Here is a 22919-nt window from a genome sequence, read left to right on the forward strand (position 1 = left end):
CAGTCAATAAAAGAGAAAAGCCATGTGTACCCTTGCAACAGTTAATTTTCATGACAGAGAGCTCACAGAGCTTTTCTTTTTAAATATAGACACACATGCACCTGGCTACTTCTCCTGTTTGTGGCCTCTAAAAGATGAGAGTTCATATCCAACTACCCAACCATAGTTAAAGGCCTAACCACACTTTCTATCAGGAACCATAATTAGTCCTTTGTAACCTGTGAATCCACAGTTTAACATCCACAACACATTCTCTTCATCCATCTGTTCATTAGGTTTCTATCCAATACACGTACTGACAGCTATGCTAGAATGTATACCTCTAACTCGATATAACGCTGTCCTTGGGAGCCAAGAAATCTTACTGCATTATGGATGAAACTGCGTTATATTGAACTTGCTTTGATCGACCGGAATGCGCAGCTCCCCCCCCCCCGCACTGCTTTACCACATTAGTGTTATAATCGGGTGGCGTTATATCGAGGTAGCAGTGTACTACAAATTCCACACAACCCTTCATTATTCAAAAGTTCTATCCAATATTCACTTCAATCCTTACTCCAAAGTTTACATTTGCCTCTAGTTCATCTGCCTCAAATGAGTTATTTTCAATTATTTGATTTCCTCTCCCCATGAATAACAGTTTGTTCCCAATGGACCAGCGACTGTCTGTCTTATCATTGTGTCTATTTGTGATTAACTTTAAAAACTGTATTTTAATAAGGAATCTATACAGGAGAACAGTAGCAGCAAGCCAGTTGCCAGTTGTTGTACCTACCTCTAAGGTTAGCAAAAATACATGAAAAATTCAAGAAGTCATGTCACAGTTTCTAGATCCAAAGCATGGATTACACAATTCCATGGGGTATTTTCAGACACATTTTGTTCTAATATTCTCAAAGCCATGTTCTGACACATGACAAAGTTTAAATGCGGTTCCAATATCTTTTATTCTTTTGATGTTAAACATTCATAAATTTTACTACAAAATCATTAAGACAGAATTTCAAGGCCAGACGGACTCCTAAAACATGGAAGTTTTGAAAGGAAAAGAAAATTAAACAGCAACTCAATCTTGGATCCCTGATTCTTAAAGGAAAACTGCTTATGTCACATGTTTCACAAGTGAAATTCGTTTAGATTGCATTAATTAGCAGAAACATTAAAAAAATTCTGGGGAGCAAAATGGAATTACTGAATTATGGATTGGTGCAAATGTTTATCACTATATACCGTAAGAAATAAGGGTGCATCTCAGCTGCTGCTTACAGTTAGCCACAAGGTGGCAGGAATTTCAAAGTTAAAAGAGCCCAAAATCTCTGTATGTTTTTTGTACTGTTGTGGTTAGGAGAGGAGAGTGAAGGAGCATGCCTGTGCTCCAGATACAAAGATGAAATATCTGAGATGTCTCAAGAAAGATAGTCCCTCACCAATCTTGGAAAGCAAAATTATACATACATTAATATGTCTAATGTGATATAAAATTTAAATACAAAGGCAATCTTCTATCCAGTAAGTGAAATTATAAAAAATAATTTAAGAAGATTAAAATATGATAGCTTTGGATTTAAAAGACGCCAAAAACCATAGATACAAGCAAATAAATCAACAGGCAATGGATGCTAAGTTAAAAAAGATAGAATAGTTCATATAATCAGAATAAGGCAAATAGATCATTTCAAGTTACTCATTTATTTAAAAGCAGTAGCAGCTTTCCAACTGACAAAACATTCAATCTTCAGAGGAGATTTTAACCAAAACTAGCAAAATCCAGAAAGGGCACACCCTCAGGAGGTAACGAAAATGCAAGGGCAAAACCAGGCCTGTAGTTTTACTAAGAGTTTTCAGCAATGTTTTACAAGCCTGATCCAAAGCCCACTGACAGAAAATGAGGGTATTTATTGGAGTCAGTGGGGTTTTGATCAGCTCCTAAGAGAGATTTGTGGTAAATAATTTTACCCAATTCTGAATTCACATGTCTTCAGGATTTCAAATATTAAAAAAGCAGGAGAGAAAGTTGGTGTACAACTGACAGTAAATTGAGGTAAAGAGGAGAAGCCTTCCTAAGGTGCAACTGAACAGAAGCAAAAATATATGTACAGACACTCCCTGGGTTACGCAAGACCCATCTTACACAAAATCACACTTACGGAAAAAGTTCCATAAGCCAGAAATAGGATTTTCGATTAGTGGAATTTTTCGCGTAACATACGGATATACATTTCCGACTTACGCAAAATTTGAGTTACGCAAGGCTTTCTGGAACGGAACGATTGCGTAAGTCGGGGAGCGTCTGTACTACTTCACATCAAGATATGCTGAGCTCAGATTTATGAGTTAAACTATAAAAACAAAGTGAACAAAAATATACTTACTGTCTAGCCTGGTCCTTATTGGCGTATGTTACATTTACTACTGCAGTCTCTGTGTCCGTGTTCACTAGAGGGGAAAATGCAACAGAAGAAAAAATTAAGTTCACTTCCCACTCACTTCACCCTCTATAAATCTGAAAGCAATTTGAGTTTAGAGCGTGTGTACCTTGCTCACAGTTCTCCACTGTTCCATATTGAGCTAACAAACTATCCAGCACCTATCAAAGGGAAAAGAAGTTGCAAATTTGAGTTTCAAAATTTCTTGACAAAAAGGCACCTAGAACTTGTAAATTTTAGAATGCATAATATTCAAAAGAACTTCCCACTTTGGTCTTGTGGATGGAGGATATTCATGGAACGGTGCAAGCAGTTTGTTCCTTTTTTCCAACCCTCCCAACTTCGAGATCTGCATTTGAAATATCATATATTTGGTTTATCCTGAGCTCTCATCTACATGAGGGGATTGACAAAAATAATAAGCTATTCTGGTCAAATTCCCCATGTAGACAAGCCCTGGGTGACCCAGAAGCAGCAATCACTTGACAACCATGTAGAAGTTGTGGCGGCCTTGTGTTTTGGAAGAAGGGCAGGAGGAGAAATCGGTATGGAGAAAGATTAAGGGGAAGAACTACAATCCCAATTAGCTCTTCGTCTAATAACTCAAGTTTCATTTGGAGCAATCACCTTCTCCATAACCATACTGGAAAAATATCGTCATAATTTTAGAAAAGGGTGAGAAAATATTAAATATTCCAGACAGAGCCAGTTTTCAGACATACTTGGTAAAGTCAGAAGTCTCCGTTATCGCCACATTTTCCTCCATATCAAAATCCTTTAACCTTTTCCTAAACCTACATTGTTTTAAAATTTAATTTTCTTCCCATTAAGAATTTGTTGAATAACAGAAACAACTGTACAGCAGTAACTGGTATAGACGGCAATCATGTTATTATGGTTCAACAGATTTTAACATTTTATATTAAGTCATAAATCCTGTTAAGGTATTAAAGCAATGCCTAAGCAGTTTGCAATTCACACGGAGCAACAAAAACTAAATCTGCAACCTGTGAGGTGTCACATACACCATTTTCTCTACAAATATTCACTTCAAGTTAAATATGAGGGGAGGAAAACCATTTGGTATGAAGAAAAAATCCACATGCATCAGAACAGCACAGCTCACAATTCCTATAAATCTCTAACAACCACAACTAAGACAAACATGCAAAATAATTAGTCTTTAAAATAAAATAAATACAACTTCAAAGCATGGTATGTTTCTATGAGAAATTAGAACTGTACCAAGAAAAACATTTATTGATATACTGTAGACATTCAGTACAATGTAAAAAACAACTCTGAACTAAACTGCAGTTTATTCCTCTCTCTATTCCTTTCACTTATTAAATAGGAAATACATGCAGATACTTGAAATGTACCTTTTCTAGTCAGATACATAAATGGCAGTACATCGTTCCTCAAATTTAGTCATGAAGAACCACCCTGAACAGCAGTATTTTCCCCATCTACTTCATTTAGGAACCATTAAAAAGAGTTTTCTGACAGCACTTGGTCTATTACACAATAGTTTAAAAGTTTAAAAACTCTTCCTTCATTCAACTAGAAATTTGTTAGGCTGTGTAATTAATTTAAGCAAGCTCCTTTTGGGACAATCCTATAGAAATTGGAGACTTCTCTGAAACCCAGCTAAAATTCCAAAATTTAAAACTGATTCATACTTTAACTTTTTTTAAATACAAACACACTGTTACTAAGTATCACTGATGCTAAGACTTCAGGAGGGTTAAAGAAGGGATCTGACATTTATATGGAAAATATATATACATGAAAACTAACTAGAGTACATGTGAAAGAGTCATGGGATTTTCTGACTTCTTGCTTTAGGACATAAACCAGCTACTCACCCACTGTCCGGGATTAGAGAGAGAAAATGTCTCCCATAGATAATTTATGCAATAACTTTGCCACAATAGAAATAAGTGGAATATCCAGAGCACCCATTAGCATCAGTATCCCACTGTACTAGGTGCTGTCCACAATGCAAAAGCAAGGTAGGCCCTTGCTTCAAAAACTTCTATAAGTGTTTTTCTTGTGATAGGACAGTAGACTAGACAGTCCATTGTCTGATAATGCAATTTTATTTCTACATTACATTAACACCACTGCAGTGTCACTGACTTGATAGTACTATAAAATAATGTAACTATTCTGTTTTTTCACAAGTTTATGTTTAAAGTTACAATTAAACTCTGTAATGATTGGCCAACTCAAGTTCACCGAGGTCCAAAACTGCAGTATCTTACATTTGATTTTTTGTTTTATTTTAATCATGTGTTATAAGAACAGGACTGAAATTCCCAGTGTTCTGTACAGCTCTGCAGAATAAAATTTCTCCAATATTTTGTAAACTGGTTATATGTGTATATTAAATTTGTGTCCTGTCCCAAAGATTTTTAAATATACACCACAATTCAGAAAATGCCACCAGCTTTTGAGGGGAGGGAAAGCGCTGAAGGAGATGGGGAAATGTTGTTTTAGATTTATAGTTAGTTTATTTCATTCTAACAGCACATAATTGATACTATTATCTTTAAAGATTCTGAATTCTTCAGGGAAAAGCCAAAAACTCCTGTTTCATTTTTTTCAGAATGTTGCCTACACAACACTAAAAACAAAACAGAACAAAAACCAACCCACACAACAGGAGCTTCTTATTCATTCTAAGTCGTCACATCTGCGACACACCACACTTTTGTGATTAATAAAGATATCCATCCTGCACATTCAGCATCCCACCCTCTTCACCACCATTCATTCTCTTCCGTGTTTCCCTTCTGTGCTGCCACAAACAGGGACAAAGTTAGTCACGGTTTTAACACACAAGTAACTTGAGTTCCCTTTTTCTCAGAAGAATTGCTTTACCAAACAGATTTAAGAAGTTCCCTCAAAGGACTGGAAGCAGATCCAACACCCTTTCAGAAAAACAGTAGTAGTCATGTTGAGTCAAAGAAATATGCCATCATGATAGCATTGTCTTCATTATAAACCTTGATTTTCCTGGCCATCTCAGTCTCAAACAGCAAGGCATTAAGGATAATTAACACTGAAAGATTAACACCTAATCAAATTGTATTTAACTGTATTAGAAAAAAATAGCAGCAGCTGTTGGTGTGTGTACTCCACTCTTGTACTTTTTGCTCATCTTTATGTTCTGTTTTCTCTCCATATGTTTTTATATCAGCTCTAGTTTCTACTGCCAACCTTCCTCTTCCAGATTTACCTCCCACTCTGTTTTGCCTTACCTTTTCCCTCCCCCCTTAATTTTCATCCCTAACACCCAAAGCCTCTAGTTCTGCTGTAAAACAAAACATGTTTTGTTTAAGCGGCTCTTCTGCAACACTCTCTCCATGTACAGCCTTGTTGGGCAATCAGAACAAAATTCAAAGCCAAGTTGGTGGTGCAGCCGCAATTCTGATGAGCAGCTGAAAAGAAAAGTTCATTTGTATAAATATTTAATCTAAGCTAAAAGAAAAAGTCAATCCTTTTCCTAAAGCCCTAGTTCCAGCATTTGTCTAAACAGGGTCTCCCTCTCTTGTTATAGCACAGATGTCTCTCACAAAAAGCTGCAGCCTTATACTGTGGACTTTCATTCATCAGACTCCAAAGCCAACTCTGACTTCATTATAAATACTGTTACCATACACCAACTGAGCCCCAATCATAACTGCTTTATAAGCTGCTCAACAAGAAAATTTCACTCTTGAGTAGCAGGGTAACTCAAATTTACAGTTTACAAATATTTCGTTTCCCATGCAGGTTTTGCATAATTTATTCATTCAAGGGATTCTACTTCTAACTAACTGAACTGTTCAGCTGAACATAGGACTGTGCACTTTCAGAGCAACATGGGTATTTCACACAACTCTTATTGCTCTAGCTCTAGGCCTTTTATTGTGGTACGGCAAAGCACGTCAGTCTCAAGATGTCAAGACCACAAGCAAAAGAAGATTAAAGAACCACACCATATTTCTTCCACCGATGAGCTGGATTCTAACATTAACTTCTGAATTTTTTTCTTCTCACGTAGAGCAATTAGATTAATTTGTCCAAATGTCTTTCACGAATTTGTTAACAAACATGCTTACAACACAACCAAAATGGCAAACAATGAGGTCAGGACAGATGAAAGGAGGATGAGGGTCATATAGTATGACCATGTGTGGATTTTGGGGGGGGAGGGGTGTGTGGAGGAGGTTTGCAGGCACTTAATAGACGCAGGGATTCCAAGGGCCAGAAGGGATCATTTTGATCATCTAGTCTGAGTTAGAATGCAGCCAGGGAACTTCCCCAACACTTGGTAAACATTCCAGGGGATTTTTAAAACAATTAGGGGGAAAATGAAGTTGTTTGTACTGCGTCTTTAAAAAAGGAGTTGAGAATGAAAGTTGGTGAGGTGAGAAAGATGTGGTGGTTGGGGAGGAAAGCACAGGTCAGGAAAACAAACAGGTGAGGGAGAGACTGGCTCAAGGTAAACACACTTCAGCCCCTAAAGCCAGGTCTACACTTCCATTCTGCTGGCACAGCAATGTCAGTCGGGTGTGATTTTTTTAAAAAAACATAGCTCTTTTGCAAAAGGACTAGCGTGGCCACAGTTATAGTGGCACATAAGTGCTTTTGGCACTATAACTGAGACTATGCTATGAGGACTTTTCCAGCACAGCTGGATGGGCAAAACTTACGTGCAGACAAAGTCTTAGTAACAAATAGTAGCCATAATATAAAAAGTCAATATCTTCAAAGAGAGATTATAACGAGCGGTAGTCTTATAACACCAACCTTAGGAGGGTTTGAGGTTGCTGTATGGTTGTTTTTTTAAGAAAAGCATTCACATCTTAGACACAGTGTGGACAATAAAATTACGAAGTTAAAATTCATTAATCAGCATGGAAGCTTCTTAAGAATATCCTTGCTTGGATACCACAATCTGGGATGGCGGTTTGGTGAAAACCAAAACAGTTAGAAGCAAGACAAAAGTAAGTTTAGGTATTTTTTAAAAAGTAGTTACCCAATCCACACTATGCTGATACAAATTGTAATTTTCGCAGATAACATGGAAATTTAAATGTCTAAGAAATTGATATTTAAAAGCAAATGAACGAGAGATGTAGAGACAGCCAAACTGGCAGCTCCCATTTACCCTTTATCTAAAGTAAAAGGAAGCTAATTTAAAACAAACCTAGGCAAATACGTGTTTATGCAATGTATGATCTGTCCAACTAAATGCCTCAGGATATGTGTTACATTATAGTTAATTCCCCTTCCCCTACAGCTATCAATGTCTATGACTCAGTGCACAAACATTACCATCTGGGATTAAGAAGAATTCACCATAAAATAATACAGCACAGATAGGACCCTACTTTAAAAAACAACCACCCACAAATGTATTTATTTATTTTAAAGGTGAAGCAATTTTCCCAGAACCTCTTTCTCCAAGTTTTGATTAAGTATATCCAGGTAAAGGAGATATTACCTGACAGCTGGGTTGCTGGATTAGTATGACTGTAAAGTCACATCTATCCATCCGATCTCATGAGGAAAAACAGAATCCAAGTGCAAACTCTATTTACCACTCCCACCACCTTATCCCTATAGTATCAACATTAGATGTAACAATATTAGGATCCGCTGCTCATACTACCCAAATTATGCTGTCCTAGTGAGAGAATGTGCAAAGTGCGGGAGGTGGCAAATTCTGTGTGGGGGGGGGGGGTTAGAGACTGATGAAATGTGTGTATTTTCTGCATTATTGACATAGTTGTACCTAAACTACCAATAAAGCACCTAATAGTGCTATGAAATGGAATCACATTTTTAACACCTTCCTAGGGAGGCGGCATTTAACATTGGTCAATGTCAGAGACAGGACAAGGGTTTAGACAGAATGCTGCTTTGATCCAGTTTTGCAAATCTCAGGTCTCTTTTCAACACTATATAAAGCAGGTCAGAAAACGTTAAGTATTTCCCCCCTCCCCCCCAAAAAAAAAATTGTAAAAACCTCAAATGTTGCTTATCTAACTTTTTCCATGGAAGTTCTGAAAACAAAAAAAATTGCTTTTGATTTTCAGTTTGTCAAAAACTTTAAAATATCAAGAAATACAAATTTCCATTTTAAAAAGCCATTTTTCATCAACCTGAAATTTTGACCTGCTCCAGTTTTATAGTATAAAGATACCTGAGCATATTTCAGATGAAAAATATTACTTCAATTTAGATATTCTGTGTCTCCCTAAGAACACCTGCCACAGCACCATTCTAGTATCTTTCTACTGTTTGTCAATTTCAAATCTGGTTTATTGCAAGGGAGGAAATTTTCTGCACTGGATTTATCTTTTGCTTGGGTGTATTTACATGTCAATTTTGACTTCATACAAGTCTTGTTTAAGGCATCCAGAGACTTTTAGGCACACAAAGGCAAAAACTGTAAACTGGGTGAGAGAGCCATGGTTGCAAAAATATTGACTTTTTTGCTCCTGTACAATTTTCTATAGATATTAAAAAGCCCTGGTTTGAAATGTTATTGCTTTAAAGTTTTGCACTAACCTGAACTTTTCAGTTTGAGAGCATAATTTTTGTTAGCTTAAAAAACTTCAAAGGCACAATAGCACAAAAGTAAAGTGAAGTTGAAAGCTTGTGACTACAGCAACTACAGGAAATTGCATGCAACAGCAAAATTGACTTTTGAATCATCTTTTGGAAACAAATCACTGAGAATAAGCTTATATAGTTGTGAGCACAACTAATTTGAATAAAGACCATATATAGGAAAAATGTTGTTGTGAGTACTGCTGTATATTTGTATTGTGGAAACAGGGACCACTTCTGTGAGGGATATTCGGTAAATCTTCCCCAGGAGTTTTGCCTCTTCCAGAATTTAGCATTTCCTATAGTATCCATTTACAGCTATCTGAGAAGAGAACACTAATTACAGGGGGAAGTAGGTTTAGCTTACAATTTCCTCTGATAAAATAAGTATTAGAAGTCATATGGAGACTATATCAAAGACATTAACTGTATACAGCATACATTCAAAATGACAGGCTTTTAAAGAAAACAAAAAAAGTCTTTAACAACCACTTCATGGCTAACTGACTAGGAAGAATTCTCAGATCTCTTTACAAGCAAAACCTGAAAAAAAAAAACATACAAAATTGAAGGGTCATGTATAAACTATATTATTAAAGAGCTTCAGTCATTTCAAAACCTTCTGTAAAATACATATTTCCTCCACTCGCAAGCTGCCCTCCCAATGGAAAGCATTGCTAAGATCTAGCCAGATGTTTAGAGAATGTTTGCCCTCCTGATAGCTGCTGATCTCCCAAATGGAGGGTGTGGCTACACTGGAGAGTTGCAGCGCTGGTGGTGGGTTTACAGCGCTGCAACTTACTCAAGGTCCACACTTGCAAGGCACATACAGTGCTGCATCTCCCTGGCTGCAGTGCTGGCTGTACTCCTGCTCTGCCTGGGAAATAACGATTGCAGCACTGGTGATGCAGCGCTGCTCCATCACTGTGGCCACCAAAAGCGCTGTAATTGGCCTCCAGAGTATTCTGAGGTATCCCAGAATGCCTGTTCAGCCACTCTGCTCATCAGTTCGCACTCTACTGCCCTGGCCTCAGGTGACCCGCCCTTTAAATGCCCCGGGAATTTTAAAAATCCCCTTCCTGTTTGCTCAGCCAGGTGTGGAGTGCAATCAGTGAATCTTTCCAGGTGACCATTCCTCCACGTGCCAAACGAGCCCCAGCATGGAGCAATGACGAGTTGCTGGACCTCATCAGTGTTTGGGGTGAGGAAGCTGTGCAGTCACAACTGCACTCCAGCTGTAGGAATTACGATACCTATGGGCAGACCTCAAGGTCCATGCTGGAAAGGGGCCATGACCGGGACACGGTGCAGTGCAGGGTTAAAGTGAAGGAGCTGCGAGTGCCTGTTGCAAAGCCCGTGAGGGAAACTGCTGCTCTGGTGCTGCCCCCACGACCTGCCGTTTTTACAAGTAGCTGGACATGATACTTGGGGGTGACCCCACTGCCAATCCGACGACCACAATGGACTCTTCAGAGTGGGGGGAAGGGGCAGAGGAGGAGGAAACCTAGAGTGAGGGTACGAGGGTGGGGGGGAGACACCCCGGAGTCCCTGGAGGCATGCAGCCAGGAGCTCTTCTCAAGCCAGGAGGAAGGTAGCCAGTCGCAGCAGCCAGTACTTGGTGAAGGACAAGCAGAGGAGCGGGTTACCGGTAAGCGGCTTTTATGTTCAGGATGGAAATGTTTCGGGAGAGGAGGGAGGGTTAGGGCTGCCTGCATGCATGCCTAGTTGTGGAATAGCCCATTGATGTGGTCTATCACGTCGCGGTAATCGGCCTTGGTAATCTCTTCAAAAGTTTCAGCCTGAACATGGGCAATGCGCTTGCGCAAGTTAATATGGAGAGCCACTGTGGTCTTTGTCCCAGTCAGGCTAACGCGTCCGCACCACTGTGTCGCGAGGGGTGCGGGGACCATTGCTGCACACAGGCAAGCTGCATAGGGGCCAGGGCAGAATCCGCATTGTTGTAGAAGACCCTCCCGCTCTTCCCAGGTGATCCACAGCAGCGAGATATCTTCCAGGATTAACTCCTGTGGAAAATGTTGTGAGACTGTTCAGTGTAGATGCCCCCTGCAGCAGCTTGCTTTCCCCAAAGCACAGAAACCCCGGAACATCCCTGAAGCAATCAATCCCCCTTACTCACCATTTCGTGGCTCCTGTGGGTTGTGTGTGTTCTGTTTGGTATGGGAAAAGTATGCTAAAATGAAGACTGTAAACTCCTTCACTGTGTGGGAATAACTGTCTGGGTGAGATTATAAACAATGCAGCCTCTGTTAACTGTTGTCATTTTTGCCTTTCAAAAAAAGTGTCCTTGACTACTCGAATGCCCGTATCATCCACTGCTCAGAGGCTACAAAACCTGCAGAAGAAGCCGCGAAAAAGCAAAGAAGACATGCTGAAAGCAGTTATGGATCACTCTGCCAGAGAAAGTAAAAAACTGCAGGACTGGAGGGGAAAGGGAAAGCAGGCTCCCCCAGAGAAACGCAGCAGCTAAGAAGAAAAGCACAAAACAGCTGATAAGCACCCTGGCACGCCAAGCGGACTCTATCCAGTCACTCGTAGCCATGCAGACAGAGCACTACCATGCCGGCTCTCCCCCGTCCCAAAGCTCTTTCCCTTGTGCCCCAATGTCAGCACAAAACCCCCTTCCCCAGTATCCAGGTTCTTACCACCACCAGCTGCCCCCAACACCTGTATGTTCACCTACCAGCCCTGAGAACTACAACCCTTACCCTCCGCACTCAACCCCCATCACCATGCAGTATAGGCATCCTGAAGTGCAGCAGTCATTGCACAGCACTCCAGACAGGACATATTCAAACCTGTGACTGTACAGTTCCACACCACACACCCCTCCCCTTTTAGGTTCCTAAAATGTTGTGTGTCTGTCAAGAAAGTTATTTTCTTTTCAATAAATGAATTATTGGCTTTGAAAACAGTCTTTATTATTGCAGAAAGTCAAAGATACCGTAGCCCAGGAAAGAAACAGGCACTGCAAATCATTTCAGGAAAAACAGATTCCTACTAACATTGTAACCACTGCACTTCACTCCCGTGCAAGGCACCAAACATTACTGTTGGTTTTCAGCCTCAAATTCCTCCCTCAAGGCATCCCTAATCCTTGGAGCCCTGTGCTGGGACTCTCTAGTAGCCCTGCTCTCTGGCTGTGCAAATTCAGCCTCCAGGCATTGAACCTCAGAGGTCCATGCCTCACTGAATCTTTCACTCTTCCCTTCACAAATATTATGGAGGGTACAGCACACAGATATAACCGCAGGGATGCTGCTTTCCCCCAAGTCTAGCTTCCCATACAGAGATCGCCAGCGCCCTTTTAAACAGCCAAAAGTACACTCCACAGTCATTCGGCACCAGTTCAGCCTGTAGTTGAACCCGTCCTTGCTCCTGTCAAGCTTCCCTGTATATGGCTTCATGAGTCAAGGCATTAACGGGTAAGCGGGATCTCCAAGGATCACAATGGGCATTTCGACGTCCCCTACTGTGATCATCCGGTCTGGGAAAAAAGTCCCAGCCTGCAGCTTCCTGAACAGGTCAGTGCTCCGAAAGATGCGTGCATCATGCACCTTTCCAGGCCAGCCTGTGTTAATGTCAATGAAACGCTCACGGTGATCCACAAGCGCCTGGAGAACCATAGAGAAATACCCTTCCCGATTAATGTACTCGGATGCTAGGTGGGGTGGTGCCAGAATAGGAATATGTGTCCCATCTATCGCCCCTCCGCACTTAGGGAAACCCATTTGTGCAAAGCCAGCCACAATGTCCTGCACGTTCCCCAGAGTGACGGTTCTTCTTGGCAGGATGCGATTAATGGCCCTGCAAACTTGCATCAACACGATTCCAACGGTCGACTTTCGCACTCCAAACTGGTTCGCGACCGATCGGTAGCTGTCTGGAGTTGCCAGCTTCCAGACTGCAATAGCCACCCACTTCTCCACCGGCAGGACAGCTCTCAATCTCATGTCCTTGCGCCGCAGGGTGGAGGCGAGCTCAGCACACAGTCCCATGGAAGTGGCTTTCCTCATCCGAAAGTTCTGCAGTCACTGATTGTATCCCAGACTTCCATGACAATGTGATCCCACCACTCAGTGCTTGTTTCCCGAGCCCAAACGCAGCGTTTCATGGTGCTGAGCATTTCCGTGAACGTCACAAGCAATTTAGTGTCATACGCATCTGGCAACTCGATATCACCGTTGGACTCCTCACTGTCACTCTGGAGCTGAAGGAATAGCTCAACTGCCAAACGTGATGTGCTGGCAACACATCAGCAAAGTCCTCAGCAGCTCAGGCTCCATTTCTAACAGAAATCGCGCTGCACAGAAACCGTTAGGAGAGTCACAATGGCACCAAACATGGATGGAAAAACAGTGACTGCTGGGATGTGAAGCGATGCATCACGGGGCATTGGGACAGGAAGCAGAATGACCTGCACCCTTTCGTCCCCTTCCCACAATCCACGGCGCCAAAATGGGATGAGGTGCTCTGTGGGGTAGCTACCCATAATGCACCACTCCCAACAGCGCTGCAAATGCTGCAAATGTGGCCACACTGCAGCACTGGTTGTCAGTGTGGCCACACTGCAGCGCTTTCCCTACACAGCTGTACAAAGACAGCTGTAACTCCCAGCGCTGTACAGCTGTAAGTGTAGCCACACCCGGAGAATGTCCTGTTGCCTTACTGATTTACAGCTCAGAGAGATGCAGTGTGATTGGGTATAAGATACATTGCAAAAATAAGCGTTAGGCCTGAATAAAGACTGGGAATGGTTGGGTCATTACAAAACTTAATTTCCCCCTACTGTTACTCATACCTTCTTGAAACTGTTTCAAATGGGCCACTCATTACACACCAAAAGTGATTTTTCCTTTCTTGGTACCTTCCTCTTAACTGAATTGTCTCGTTAGACTGACCTCCCACTTGATATGGCAACTCTCATCTTTTCGTGTGCTGTATATTTATACTTGCTACTGTATTTTTCACTCCATGCATCTGATGAAGTGAGTTCTAGCCCACGGAAGCTTATGCCCAAATAAATGTGTTAATCTCTCAGGTGCTACAAGGACTCCTTGTTGTTTAAGCATTAGAGAGTGACTTATATATTATACCAGGTGGAAAGAATGCATTCGGAATAATCAATCCACTGAGGTTCCACATATGACTTTTGTGTTCGCCCATTTCCGTAGTGCTGAAGCTACGGTACATACAGAACTGACTGTCTAGGTACTGGCTCATCACACAATATCTGAGCACCCCACAATCATTAGTGGATTTTATCCTCACAGCACCCTTTTGAGGTCGGAAAGTATTATCCTCATTTTACAGATGGACAGTGGAGGTAACAGCCACATTAAGTATCTTGCCCAAAGTGACAAGCAGGCTCTGGGTCATTTCCATGGAAACTCACCCCCAGTCTCTCAAGGCCCAGTCCAGCATCCTATCCAGGGGGACCACCCATCCCTAATTGGGTGGGAGAGAACTGAAATGCACATTTCAAGTCCGGGGCTAAATGACTCCGGGACAGCATTTGTCCCAGATTTCCTGCACTGCCACTCTGTGCCTGCCCAAGGCTCAGGAGAAGCACAGCCTCTTCCCAGGGGGAAGGGAGCTGAGGTGGGCTTTAGTCCCCCTCAGCACAAGGCCACTCCTCCTCTTCCCTCTGAGGCCCTGGAGACAGGCAATAGTAAGAGCCACCCATGGCTGCTGTGGGGTGCCCTGGAGTCCCGGAGTCTCCACCTGCCCTGGAAGGCGTGCCCCAAGGGCTGCTCTTGGGAACCAGCTCCCAACGATCAGTGCAGGTGGAGCGTCTGGGACTCCCCACAGCAGTCCAGGCTCCCTGGGAGGATCTGGCTTCTGGTCTGACCAGGGGGCAGGGCCCTAGCAGGGAAGAGGAGAGGCAGGGGGCAGAGCCATGCAGTGTGGCGGGGCTCCTGCAAGTGTCCCATTTTCGCATTTTGAAAAGGTGGTTATCCTAACCCTGTCCATTCATCCATGCTTCCTGTCTGTTCTCCCCAGGAGGCTCCTGGTCCAAGCGCCCTCTTAGGCTCCCAATCAGGAGCATGAATTCCCAGGAAACAAAGCCGTAATAGGGAACTGGGGATGAGATGCTCCACCAACAACCACTTAGTCTCTGTGGTCTCAGGTATGTAGCTCAAGTATACGGCTGGAGCAACACAGCAAAGACAACAGAGATAAATGTGGGCAGATTGCACTTTCACTTCCTGTCTGTCCTTAAAGCATGGAGCCTCCTGGGTATGGGGAGGGTGAGGTGCCTCACATTCAGTGCATAGTGGGGGGCTGTCACTATGGGAGGGAGGAGAAGCAGCAGCTGTGGCTGTGTACAGCCTCTATGACTGCAGCAGTCGTTGTTGGGAAGCTGGATTTTAAAAAGTCCCGAGAGAGACACAGAGACAGGGTCTCTCCCCCAACCCCAGTCTGGAGCTGTAACATCAATGGAACCACTGCATCATTATTCTTACTTTGACTTAGCAACGCATTACCCAACTGCACACCACTGAATCTGGGCTCCTTGCTCCCCATCCCTTAGTGGCTGCTGGAGTTTGATAGGAGACTCCGACACCCTACATTGGGTCTCTGGTAAATATTTTTAAAAACATAAACCCAAGGGTTTAACTTCAGTTTGTGTTTCACTCTTACTAGGATTTAAGAAAAATAAAACGTCTAGTCAAATTACTTATTCATAGACTCTAAGGCTGGAAAGAACCATTGTGATAATCTAGTCTGACCTCCTGGATAACCCAGGCCATAGAACTTCCCCCCAAATGATTCCTAGAGAACATTTTTTAGAAAAACATCCAATCTTGATTTAAAAGTTATCAGTGATGGAGAATCTACCACAACCCTTGGTAAATTGTTCCAGTGATTAATTTACTCTTGCTCTTTATAAATTTATGCCTTATTTCCAGTCTGACTTTGTCTAGCTTCAAATTCCAGCCACTGGAGCATGTTATTCCATTCTCTGCTAGACTGAAGAGCCCATTATCAAATATTTGTTCCCCATGTAGGTACTTATATAGACTAACCAAGTCTCTCCTTAACTCTGTTGCACTATATAATTGTGTTCCTCAAGTCTATCACTGTAAGGCATGTTTTCTAATCCTTTAACTACCCTCATGGCCCTTCTCCGAATCCTCTCCAATTTATCAACATCCTTCTTCAACTATAGACCCTAGAACTGGATACAATATTTCAGAAGGGGTTGCAACAATGCCAAATACAGAGGTAAAATAACTGCTCTCCTTGTACTCGAGATTCCTCTGTTTATGCATCCAAGGATCACATTAGCCTTTTTGGCCACACATTGCACTGGGAGCTCATGTTCAGCAGATTATCCACTACGACTCAAAATCTTTTTCAGAGTTGCTGCTTCCCAACAAAGTTCTGAAAGTATGTCTTAAATTCTTTGTTCCTGGGTTTATACATTTAGCTACATTAAAATGCATATTATTTGCTTGTGCCAAGCTTACCAAGAGATCCAGAATGCTCTATCATCAATCACCTGTCGTTTTCATTATCTACCACTCCACCAATTTTTGAGTCATCTGCAAACTTTATCAGTGATTACTATGTTTTCTTCCAGGGCATTCATAAAGATGTTAAACAGTATAGGGCCAAGAACAGATTCCTGTGGGGACCCCGTAGAAACACACCTGCTCAGTGATTAATCCCGATTCACGATGACATTTTAAGACTTATCAGTTGGCACACATCAAATGGATTAAAAGATAGCTACGTTAATTTTATATCTTTCTAGTTTAAGTCAAAATGTTATGTGGTACCCAGTGAAGTACCTTACAGAAGTCTAAATATAACAGATCAACACTATTACTTTTATCTATAAATGTTGTAATCTCATCAATAAAAGATATCAAGTTAGTTTGACAGGATCTATTTTCATAAACTGATCTTGATTTGGATTAATTATATTACCCTCCATTAATTCCTTATTAATCAAGTCCTGTATCAGCAGTTCCATTTTCTTGCCAAGTATCAATGTCAGAGGGACAAGCCTGTCAGAGGGACAAGCCTATAATTATCCAGGCCATCGCCTTTATCCTTTCTAAATTTTGCCATGTTAGCTTTCTTCCAGAACCTCCCCAATGTTCCAAGACACACTGAAAACCATCATTAGTGGTCTGGAGAGCTCCTTAGCCAGCTCTTTAAAAACTCTTGGATGCAAGTTATCTGGACCTTCTGATTTAAAAATCAGACTGTCTAACTAAAAATGTCTAACTGTACTAGCTGCTGTATAAAATTCTCTTCGGATACTAGTGGAATGGAACAAGTGTTATCATCATAACATGATAACATACTGTTTTTACCCCAAACACAGAAATATTTATTGCATGCTTCTACCTTTTCTGCACCATTATTGATAATTCTAACTATTTCCATTTTGTATTGGACCAATACCATTGTTAGGATTCTTTTTGTTCCCAATATAAACATTCTCATTGTCCTTAATTTTGCTAGCCATTTTTCTTTTTGTCTCTTTGCTTCTCTTAAAAATTTTCTACATTTCCTAACTTCTGATATGTACTACCAACTTCACCTTTCATTCATGTGTTATATATTATTTATATAGCTGTCTTCACTACCCCTCTAAACCAGGTTTGTTTGTTTTTTTTTAACCAAGATGGCAATCTTCCTTAATTGTAGGGTTGTGGCTTTTTGGGCATCTAGGAAAGTGTTCTTAAACACTTCTCACTTATCATTCTCATTTTTCTTATTAAACTCTTCCTCCCTGCTGATGTGACTCAATTGTTTTCAGCTTTACAAAAATGACCTTTTTTAAAGCAACAAGTATATATAGTATCAGAGGGGTAGCCATGTTAGTCTGGATCTGTAAAAGCAGCAAAGAGTCCTGTGGCACCTTATGGACTAACAGACGTTTTGGAGCATGAGCTTTCATGGGTGAATACCCACTTCGTCAGATGCATGTAGTGGAAATTTCCTGGGGCAGGTATATATATGCAGGCAAGTATATATAGATTATTGATCTGGACTTTACTTTGTTTGCACATTATAAATGTAATCAAGTTATGATCACTTGTACCCAAGCTACCATTTTTGCTGACTTTGATAGCCTGCCTGTCACTGGAGCAATAACAGGTACTACTGGTAGTGTGGTGTACTGCCATGTGGGATGGGTCTGTTAGTTGTCCAGTCTATATTCCACACCTAATGGCTGGAGAAGAGGAGTTCTACACCCACCCAACTACTGCCAGATGATTGGGTAGGAAAAAATAAATTGTATCCAGTCTTCTGTTTTGGGGTTTAAACCATAATCGTAATCCCCACAAGAGAGAAGGAAGAGGATGGAGCAGGGACACAAAGCATTCAACCCTGTTGCTGAACAGAATTTCAGTGCAACTCCCATCAGAAAAGCTGTATCAAGACCAACACCTTCAGCACAAGTGAATCATGTACTTGGAAGTATTTTGAACTGGGAGAACAGATTGGACCCAGAAACAAATTATAAGAGGTCTTCTGCAATAAGAACAAGCCTGTTCATAGTAAAGCAAAGACAAGGGCCTTGAAAACAAAAACAAAACATCCACTGCTGGAATGAGAACTTCAAATGAGAGAAAGCCTGACCCTCTAGAATAGTGGAAGTACTTTTGACTAGAAAATACTTGTGGGATATTGGGGGGGAAGGAAGCTATCCCCAAGCCCATCCGTAGCTCTGGACACCGATAAATGTGTCCCTTTGTAGGTAAGTGGTTAACCTCCTGCGACTGTAAACGTTTAATATTATAACTATTTTTCCTATATCTAAAGAAAGATCCTAATTATCCATATGCCAGACAATCCTAGATCTCTAGCAGATATTTTTCTTGGGGCTGCTGCTGAAACCTAAGACGAAAAAAATATTCAAATTTTAAAACAAGAGTACCAAAGGAACCAGTGTAGACATATCAAAATTATATCAATGAGATATCAAAAAAGTAACCTAAGACAGACCAGAATTCAATGGAATGAATTTTCAAACTGTATTAAGCCATTTTTCCTCAAAATGCATCAGGATTTAAAGTATGGACTGAAAATGCAGATGTTCTGGCCAATAAATTCATTGACATGAATGTCTGTGGGATCAAAATTCAAGTGAAGTACAGAACAGTCACAATAAAACAACTTCTGAATTTATAAATGCAAGTATCTGCGCACCAGAAAATTGATTCCAAGAGTTATACTACTCGAATACCATTTGACCTGCATATCCAGTCAAAAACAGCTAATGATTCAATAATGAGTACTTGCGAACAGCCTACAGACTGCAAATTATTCAAAAATTTAAATCATTCCAAATGGTTTGAGAAATTGTTAAGCTGCTTGTTGCTGCAATTTACACACTCCACTCTAACTTCACTTGAGAAATAAAATAAATGCCTGTTTCTACTTACGTTTAGTCATTCACAGCTTTATAGAATATAATGTAATGGTGATGGAAAACGATTAACAAGTACATCTCTATGCACTAATAAGCTTCTCTCACTTTACAATAATGTGCAAAAACCTTCAAACATCTGAAAACTATAAGTATTTAATGAACATGGAGTCTAGACTACTTTCTTATCCACAAAAACAAACCCACTGGAACAAGACGGAGGCAATGACATTTTAGTGGCTAGATAGATTTGCTGCCCTGGAAACAGAGGATCTGTCACTTTTCACAAGCACTGAAGTTCATGTTAGTTTTGAAGAGAGAAAGGGTAAAGTATAGACTGACTAAACCCCTCCTTTTGGGCTTTGTTTATTGCCAATTTTTCATTTGATTAAATAATTGGTTCTGCTCAACTCATCAGCTTTGCCAACTAGAGAGAATGTTGGGGAGTCCCTCAACTAATAAAGACTCTTTTGCAAACATTTGAGTGCTTTGTAACTGAAGTTCCATTCCAATATGTATTCCTTTTTGGTGGGGGGTGGGAGGGGGATAGCTTTCTTTTTAGAATGCTTTGGCTCTGTGTTCGTTTTTAGTCCAATAGTCTTGAAATAGAAACTGCAAGCATTCACATAAATGGATTGAAAGGTTTTGTTTCACTAACATTTCTGAAGAATCTCTCTGCTAGAATGATATTTCTTACCTTTCTGTAATAATAGTCCCCGTGGACTGCAGTCAATAACTCCCCTGTAGGAACAGTACATTAAGACTAGAGATGGGCAAAACATGAGGAAATCAAAAATTTTAGAGACTTATCAGCCCTACAATGAATGTATCACAGAAGCAACTGCAGCTTCCCTCCCTCCCCTTGTCAATACAGCCACTTTTAAAGTTAATTTTTTGACATTAAGAAACCACCTACCCAACAACATAAGATAAGAGAAGTGGGAATGAAAGTCATCAGTTGTGTTTTTGCTGAGTGTGCATTTCATTCAGATTTTTCACTGACTCAGTGAAATACAGGGAAGCAGGTTTTTAGAGCTGAAAAACCAAACACCGAAATGTTTTCCTGTTGATATGTCAGAACAGACAAGAGTAACAGGCAGGAAAGTTTTCCTTGTGTATGGGAAATCTTTCCTCATTTCTAGGGCAGGAATTGTTTAAGTGACACCAAAATATTCAACAGACAAACTGGAGAAAATACAGGACTGTAGGATTTGCTCAGTTTGCAATACCAAGTGACTAAAGAACGTGCTCTAGTGAGTTGTTGAGCAGGGTAGAGGTAGAAACAGTCTCAAATCAACATCTGCACTTAAGTGCGCAATAGTGATTTCTAACCGTAAGGTATCAAGTTAAAATAATGTAACAGCGAGGGAGGCAAGCAGTGAAAGCAGCACCAGAGTGATTATTGCACACATGTTGTAAACCACTGCAGCAGCTGCGCCATCACCTGCCAAATAAGGTTTGGCATCCGCCCCACCCTCTTGAAATCAGGGACATGGCAGCATTTGTACATGTAGCAGCGACTGGATGTGACCAGTTCTAAAGCTAGGAAAGACAGATCACGTGACACGGAAAGTTAACATAGCAGAATGGTCACATGTCTACTAAAGAAACAACTAAAACTGAGTGCTTAACAGAAAAGACGTTTTAATGAAGGTGTGACGAAGCTGTGCTTAGTACGATTGGGGATCCTTTGAGGCTATTTTGAGACAAGAGTCGGACTAATAAGGGTGGCCTCTTGTATATGTTTCATTGTAATTTTAAAATTGAAAACTCAAGCTGTTTTTGCAAATAACAGACATGAGAAGTGTGCAGCTCAGCATGCCACCTAATCAAAATCAGAAGTGTTTAAACGCCAGGAGAAAAATTACTGAAATTTTTCCTTATGAGACTAGGAATTAACTTTACAATAGGTGACCAGAATTTTTAAATAAGGAAACTGGAACTCAAAAAAACCCAAAACAAACAAAACCAAAAGAACACCTTCCTCAAAAGTTACAGAATAGTCATTCATAACTCTTGGAAGTGCTGCAAAGGGTACAACCCAGAGACCTTTACATCATTCTAACAAAAACTTACAATGTCATGAGCATTTGTTGTGGACAGCCTTGTTTAGATTCTTCAGTACCTTAAAGCAGTGGATTTGAAATTATGGTGCACAAGCTCTTATCAGGGGGTATGCGAGAAAAATCCTGTAATGGCAGACAGTGTATCGTGTTATCCCTTACAGACCCTTTTTTCCCCTGTTTTCATAGATATATAATGACCTTATCTCAGATGGGGCTTAACGGTGGACTACATTATTTGGCAAGGGGTACACAGCCTAAAAAGTTTGAAAACCACTGCCTTAAAGCGAAGACAAAGACTGGGGCACTGGCTTTCTTTTATAAGTCTTTAGAATAGGTTGTAGCAACTACAGGAATCCATGAAGTGTGGCAGGTTTAGGCCAGTACAACCAGAGGGACCCCACTCTCTCTTTCAAGGCCAAGGCACCCTGCTCAGCACTGTATATATTGCTACCTTTGCCTAATGGCAGTCTGGAGAGTGCTGCTGCCAGGCCCAGAAGCTTTGTTAGAAATGTGAGCACCCTCTTCCTTAGGATTAAAGCTCACCGTTAAGAGAAACATGTGCAAGCCTTTGGCTGCTTGTCCACAGCGATGGCAACATTACTTTTCCCTCCGCTTGCCTGAAAGCATGCCTTTACTTCTGATGATTGTTTGATTGAAGTGTAAGTACGGCAATGGCAGAGAATAATTTTATGCTTGGGATACAGTAGCATGGCTCAGTGTGGTACAGCAATCTGTGGAAACCAAAACTTTATGAGGTCTGGCTGCAGATGCAGGGCAACCCCTTGAGTTGCTTTCCAAATTATAAATTGGAGAAATGACTTGGGTCGTATTTAGCCTTCTGGAAAACCTCATGAATGGAAAGTGGGTTTTTTCCATTGCCTTATTGTTGAGCTCTTATCTAATGGTGCACAATGTGGTGTTGTAATTGTACTGGGTACTTGATGCCAGCAACACAGTATCGGTACCTGCTGTAGAACCAATGAGCTCAATACAGGACAGGTGAAATGCCTCCACCACCAGCGTCCTCTTTCAATCTAGTAGACAAACTCTGCTATGCTGCCATTTTACAAGAGGCCTAATACACCACCTAAAAAGCATAGCAGGCCAGGCCAATATTTGATTTGTAAAAGGACACTCTACAATTCTCATTCTAGTTGTGAGTTCCAAGTTATCTGCTGTCACCTTTTTGACAGTGAAGCTACAGCATTCACCATTAATTGAACCAGTGAGCTCTCTCATAAGGATGCACTAGAAAAACAGTTCCTTTCTTCCCTCAGAAGACAAAAAAAGGTTCCCCCCATCTCCCAAGTGGCCTTGCAATGAAGATGAAGCATGACTAAGGACATGTCTTCACTGGCAACATTAAAACGCTACCACGGCTTGTGCAGTCACAGCACAGCA

At 41.1% G+C, this 22919-nt stretch overlaps 1 protein-coding gene across 1 annotated transcript in view; it reads right to left on the minus strand.

The window, feature by feature from the left end:
• Positions 1-22919, minus strand: part of IGF2BP3 (insulin like growth factor 2 mRNA binding protein 3) — a 174767-nt gene that overhangs the window by 83707 nt on the left and 68141 nt on the right. The window contains exons 4-5 of the mRNA XM_030550773.1: positions 2539-2590; positions 2376-2439 (exon numbers count right to left, since the gene is read on the minus strand). Coding sequence (XP_030406633.1) covers positions 2376-2439; positions 2539-2590 — 116 coding nt within the window. The remainder of the gene's footprint in view (positions 1-2375; positions 2440-2538; positions 2591-22919) is intronic.

Source organism: Gopherus evgoodei, chromosome 2 (genome assembly GCF_007399415.2).
Source record: "Gopherus evgoodei ecotype Sinaloan lineage chromosome 2, rGopEvg1_v1.p, whole genome shotgun sequence".
NCBI classification, from domain to species: Eukaryota; Metazoa; Chordata; order Testudines; family Testudinidae; genus Gopherus; species Gopherus evgoodei.